The following is a 6,344-nucleotide window of genomic DNA, read 5'->3' as shown; positions in this document are numbered from 1 at the left end:
TCTGCTGCTGCTGCTTCTTCTTTTTAAAATGTATTTATTTATTTGTATAATGTCTTGTTGCATTTTAGCTTGTGTTTTTCTTGCTTGTTTATGTGTCTTGTCTGTACTACCGCTGCTGGAATTTTGAATTTCCCTGAAGGAGCTTTCCCAAGGGATCAAAGTGTCTATCTATCTATCTAGAGCTCATTAAACTAAAACATAATACTTGGCATTGTCAGTAGATGCATTAGAGCACCTGCTGACAGAAAGGAGTGTGTGTCTCGATCTCATAGGTCCCATGGGCTCTACCGGAAGGGGTGTGACTTCGGCACTCTATAAAGGCAGGGCAGTCATAGTTCAGGTAGGGTACGCGGGACTAGACCCCGAAGCCATTTGTTTTGAGAATAATGGCTGGCTGAAGAAGTTATTGGCTGGCTAGCCGGCTCAGCCAAAACGTAAATGGCTGCTGCAGCCGCCAAATTTTTCATGGCTACAAATGGCTGACATTTTTCGTGTGTATGTATCCATTTGATAGGGCTTTGACTTTTGCCCAAAAATCGTATTCGAAGTTCGTTTGTTTATTAAGATTAATATTTGAATATATTTGAATATTTATTAATAATATTTTGACCATTAAATGCCTTCAGTAAGACTGGGGCCGGATTCACAAAGCATTCTTAGCAAGAAAAAAGTTCTTAAGTAGCACCTTTTTCTTAACTATGTTCTTAAGACAAAATATAACAAGATTTGATATTCTTGAAGAATTTCTTAGTTTTTTCTTAACTTTTTTCTCAACTTTCTTCTTAAGTTTTTTCCTAAGTTCCTACGTTTTTTCCTAATAAAGTACTTAAGAACAAATTAGATTCTTGAAGACAAAGTTCTTGAATTTCTTCACAACTTTAAGATAACCCTTCACCAGTCTTAAACCAGCTGAAGTGAAAAGGTAAGTCTTTCTTTAAACATATCTATATGAAATTTATATGAATTCATTAATATATTGCTTAAACCAAGACTATGGGCCCTATTTTAACGGTCTGAAACGCAAGTGGGAAGCGCAAAGCGCAAGTAGCTTTGTGGGCGATTCTACGGCGCTATCGCTATTTTACAGGCGGATAAATGACGCTTGCGCCACGGCGCAAGTGTCAAAAGGGTTGGTCTGAAGCAGCCTAATTACCCGTAGGTGTGGTTTGGGCGTAACGTGCCACAAACCAATGAGAGTGCCAGCTCCCATCCCCTTTAAGAGCCATGAGCGCATTTGAATCGGACGAGTTGATATTTTGACAGCGCGTCTGCAGTCTCCGAGAATTTCAAACTGCAAATGGCTTAGTTTATTGCCAAATAATATGGCCTAATTCACACATGGAATATACTGAGTCCTCAAATAAATTTCGGCAAAGAAAACGTATGATAGGCTATAACATATGATATGCGGTAACTGTGGTTCTATTTAATGATATACGCAATACATTATAAACATTGTTTCTTATCAGTATTGTATGCTATCCTAATATGCATGTGTCCCCGCGGTAATAGACATTGCCATTGATTGTATTATGCATTACGTGTTTAGTTTGCCCAAGTGAAGGAGTTCAAGTAGTTTACCTCGGGGTCTTGTTCGCGAGTGAGGGAACTATGGAGCGTGAGATTGGCTGGAGAATCGGAGCAGCGGGGGCGGTATTGCGTTCGCTTTACCGCACCGTTGTTACGAAAAGAGAGCTGAGCCGCAAGGCAAAGCTCTCGATCTACCGGTCGATCTTCGTTCCTATCCTCACCTATGGTCATGAGGGTTGGGTGATGACCGAAAGGACGAGATCGCGGGTACAAGCGGCCGAGATGAGTTTTCTCAGAAGGGTGGCTGGCGTCTCCCTTAGGGATAGGGTGAGAAGCTCAGCCATCCGCGAGGAACTCGGATTAGAGCCGCTGCTCCTTTACTTAGAAAGGAGTCAGCTGAGGTGGTTCGGGCATCTGGTAAGGATAAGAAATACCATGCAAATTAAAAGTAAATGAAGTGAAATTTCGAGGAAACTGGGCGCCTTACAGAGCACACACGCGCGCCCGCATTCATTCATTCTTTTTAACACTCACTCGCGGTAAAACAATGCTTTTCACGATCAAATAGGCCTACTCATCAATCCTGAAAGGTATGGGCATGTAGGCCTACACGATGTCTGTGTCAAGAAAATATGTGTTTGCTGTACGGTGTTTGCAGATGCATTGATTTAAAAGTACAACTTATTACCGCTGCATCAGCTGTTCTTTCCCAAATAATTTACCAAGAATGTGCGGCTAGGTAGATGAGAGAAGCAAAGTGTATGCGCGAGGTGCCCAAGCAATCCGTATGCATCGCATGCGCATGTATGCATGCGCCCTTAAAATAGCGTCTGAACAACGCGCCACTGACTTTAAACCAGGTATTTCCTGGTCAGTAGCGCAATGGTATTCAGAGACGGCAAAATACCGTTTGCGCCAGAACACGCCTCCTCCTTCCGCCGAACCGCCCCTTGCGGCGCATGATCAATCCCTAATTTACCGGCGAGTGGCGCTGGTGGGAAAAGAACGCTCTGCGCCAGTTGTAAACTAGCAACGACACATGCGCCAGTGACTAAGTCACTTGCGCCGGATGCAAGATAGGGCCCTCTATGTTAAACAATGTTGTGAATTTAAGCTTGTCATACTAGTTTTAATATATCAAAAAAGCCTATTTTGACAATATTAAAAGAAATGGGCCTAAACTCTGTCAGTTACTATTGATAATACCAGACAGTGTTGAGAAGTAATAGTTATCAAGGATGTTTGATTATACTTGAATGTTCTCTTTAGTATATCAAGAAGGCAGTTGTATTTATTTAGATTATTATTTCAGGCCAAGTCACTGAAAACATATTACTCTTTTTTTTTAGATGGAAGTTCTTTGGGTGGCAGTTAGGGAGGAAAATCCACCAAGGCCATTGAGAGACAGAATGGATCCGCTTATACTCCCTGATCACATGTTGATTCGACAATATAGGCTCCCTAGGCCTGCAATTATTTATTTGGCAGATATGCTATCAAATGACCTGAAAAGGAAAACAAGGCGATCGTCACCCCTTCCAGTTGTAACGCAAATTATGGCTGCCCTGAGATTTTTTTCTTTTCAAATGGTGGTGGGGGGCACCCTGGGTGTGAGCCAATCATCCGTTAGCCGAGTGGTCAGAGATGTTACAAATGCACTCTGTAGAAGAGCACGGCAGTTCATCAAGTTTCCAGCAACAGACGCAGAATGCATTCGAACCAAACAGCAATTTTTTGAAATAGCTGGATTTCCAAACGTGCTGGGGGCAGTTGATGGGACACATATTGCAATCAAAGTATGATAATGTACAAATATCCTATTTTTGTTATTTTGGATCCATTATGCTTTGTTATATGCTGTTTATAAAAATATTGACTTGAATATATATATATATATATATGCGTATATATATGTATATATATATACATATATATACATATATATATATGTGTGTGTGTGTTACGTGGGGATTAATGTGCTAACTAACTTATATTCATTTCATAGGCACCAAGTGATGAGGAGGATGGCTTTGTCAATAGAAAGAACTTCCACTCCATTAACACTCAGGTGATCTGTGATGCAACACTAAGGGTTACTGACCTTGTGGCAAGGTGGCCAGGCAGTACCCACGACTCCTTCATATTGATGAATTCGGGAACAGGCATAAAATTTAATGAAGGAGAAATGCCAGATGGATGGCTGTTAGGTGAGTAACTAGTGATGAATTTTAATTGAGACTACACAAAATCATTCACTGTATAATACTTCAATAATTGACCTAACTACTTTCCTAACCAATAAAAGGTGATAGTGGCTACGCTCTACGACCATGGCTGATGACTCCAATCCTCCACCCAGCAACAGAGCCTGAACAGCGCTACAGCCGTGCGCAACGCAAAACCAGAAGTGTGGAGAGGTGCATTGGGGTTGTCAAATCCAGATTTCGATGCATTGACCGCTCTGGTGGAGTGCTCCAATACACCCCTGAAAAGGGGTGTAAAATCATCACCTGTGCCTTCATCCTGCACAACATCTGCATGATGTACCAGCTGCCTCTTCCGGATGTTCCAGACAACCATGAACCAGAGGGAGATGGCCCAGTCCCCGCCCCATGTAATACCGGCATTCAAGTGAGACAAGAGCTTGTAAGGAGGAGATTCATGTAAATAAATAAATAATAAACGACACCTGAAAATCTATGAGCAATTTATTTTATTATTAATATTACTAATACTAATATATAATATATTACTCTAATATACTCTATAATACTCTAATATAATATAATACAATACTCTATAATACTCTAATCTATAATATATTACTCTAATATATTCTATAATACTATAATATGATACAATACTCTAATACTCTAATATATATATAATATAATACTATAATACTCGAATATACTCTAATATAATATAATCCAATACCCTAATACTCTAATATATATCTAATACTCTAATATACTCTATAATACTCTTAATAATAATATAATACTAATATTCTTTTTTTTTAGCTCAAATTTGGCTTTGGCCAAGAGCAGTCTCTCTCTCTCCACCAGTAGAAGTTGCTCTTGAACCCTTCTAAGTTGTCGCACTTCCTCCAAAAGGTCTCTTTGAATAAAGATCATGTCCTCCATGCTGTGTGTCATCACTGGTGTGGGCTGGAGGATGGACTCTGAAATTAGTGGTGACAGAGTAAGATCTTCTTCAGAATTCTGTATGAACAGAAGCAGAAGGTTCAATTCAATTGTAAAAACCAAGGGGCAAATGTTAGGACTGAGTGAGAACTGAGATTTCCATCTCTGCAGTCATCTCATCTAGGAAATCAAATTCCAGTAACAGCCTAGGCTACTGTTTTACTGTGTTACAGCAAACAGCAATACATAACTGTAATTACACTACTTTTGTAACACATTATGCCCAACACTGGATGGTAGGCGCAGAAAGACACTCATGCTGAAAAGTCAATTTCTCCCCTCCTCTTTTGTTTGACATTGAATAGCTGTATGGCCCAGGGGACATACCTCCTCAAACTCTTCACAAAAGAGGCAGTTTTCCTTAACAATATAAAAATGTATGGTGTGGTAGTCTTTGTCTGATACAGTTATAAACTTACATTTTGTTGAACTTCAAGTTCAATGTGGGGGGGGACAATGTCTTCAGTGGGTACAATAACTTGGATTGTTGCAACTCCTGCTTGGGTGGGAAGAAAATCAAGGTCCACCATAGTATCTACAGAAAAGCAACAGAATCAGGAAAATTGGGCCATTAGTTAGGTAGTGAAAAAAAAAAGCTTCATCAACAGGATCAACGTAATGATCAATAGCTAACAGTTAGTGACAGTAGCTTGTGAGCTTACCCGTTTGTGTCTGCTGTAGCAGCTGCATACAGCTGTGGTCTCCAGTGTCCACCCCTCCTTGAACTCCTCCTACCAGCGATTCCCCTATCATACCCAAAATCTTCTCCTCCAAAGCGTCGAGTTTAACAGAGGACGTCCCTCCTCCTGTCTTCTTCGTCTCCCTCGTCCTCTCAGCAGCTTTTTTCTTTACGAGGGATTTTACGTCTGCCCATTTTTTTTTTATTGCAATCGCATCGCGCTCCTGTTTCGAAAAGTTCTTGCTGCGCTTGGCACTGTTGTCTTCCATTTTTTCGGTCTATTAATTAACGGTTTATTCTCCGTGAAACCCAAACCATAAACATCAACAAAGTACAGGTAACATAGCAACGGGGCCAGCCCCCACCGCTGCTCCAGCAACAACAAGAGCGCACGAGGACGAACATTACATGCATTCCTCTACTACGTTAACAATCTAAGAACTTCTTAAGTGAGAAAACTAAGAAGTTCGTAAGACAACGTATCGACAATTCTTAAGAAAAAAATGGTGAATAGCGTTTAAGAAGATTCTTAGGAACTTCTTATATTTTTTCTTAAGAATCTTCTTAAGTTTTATCTTAAGAACACTTTAGTGAATCCGGCCCCTGGATTGGGCTTTGCGAGGTTTGTTTACCGGCGTTGCTATGGTTACCGGTCTTACGTGATCCAACGGTTTATTAGGTTTCTAATAAATCGCTGTCTAATCAATACTTCATTCACATTCGGAGTCAAAGCCCTACTATGTGATGGAATTATTACTTGATGCAAATAATTCTAGCTGGCTCAGCCAAAGTTTATCAGATGGCGGCTTATTTTGGCTTACACAATTATTGGCTGACGGCGGCTGAAATTCGAAATGGCGCAAATGGCGGCGCCTGGCGGCAGCTTCGGGGTCTACGCAGGACTAGCCCGTCTAGGCTTCATAGGCGCA

General features: G+C 40.7%; 1 protein-coding gene across 1 annotated transcript; it reads right to left on the bottom strand.

Moving 5' to 3' along the window:
* Positions 1-4,505: 4,505 nt before the first annotated feature.
* Positions 4,506-5,812, bottom strand: LOC130382708 (uncharacterized). The gene is made up of 3 exons (XM_056590588.1): positions 5,399-5,812; positions 5,156-5,271; positions 4,506-4,754 (listed from the first exon to the last, which is right to left on the bottom strand). The coding sequence occupies exons 1-3, from the start codon at positions 5,682-5,684 to the stop codon at positions 4,506-4,508; spliced, it is 651 nt and encodes a 216-aa protein (XP_056446563.1). The 5' UTR covers positions 5,685-5,812.
* Positions 5,813-6,344: the final 532 nt, after the last annotated feature.

This window comes from Gadus chalcogrammus, chromosome 5, assembly GCF_026213295.1.
Source record: "Gadus chalcogrammus isolate NIFS_2021 chromosome 5, NIFS_Gcha_1.0, whole genome shotgun sequence".
In the NCBI taxonomy this organism is placed as follows: Eukaryota; Metazoa; Chordata; class Actinopteri; order Gadiformes; family Gadidae; genus Gadus; species Gadus chalcogrammus.
This window is presented reverse-complemented; position numbering and strand designations above follow the sequence as displayed.

Bases quoted from the DNA above. Each gene is read 5' to 3' on its own strand.
- LOC130382708 (XM_056590588.1), bottom strand. From the start codon at position 5,684: ATGGAAGACAACAGTGCCAAGCGCAGCAAGAACTTTTCGAAACAGGAG. The intron at 5,272-5,398 runs GTAAGCTCACAA...GCTTTTCTGTAG, and splicing joins GCTACAGCAGACACAAACGG to ATACTATGGTGGACCTTGAT. The intron at 4,755-5,155 runs GTAAGTTTATAA...CTGTTCATACAG, and splicing joins AACTTGAAGTTCAACAAAAT to AATTCTGAAGAAGATCTTAC.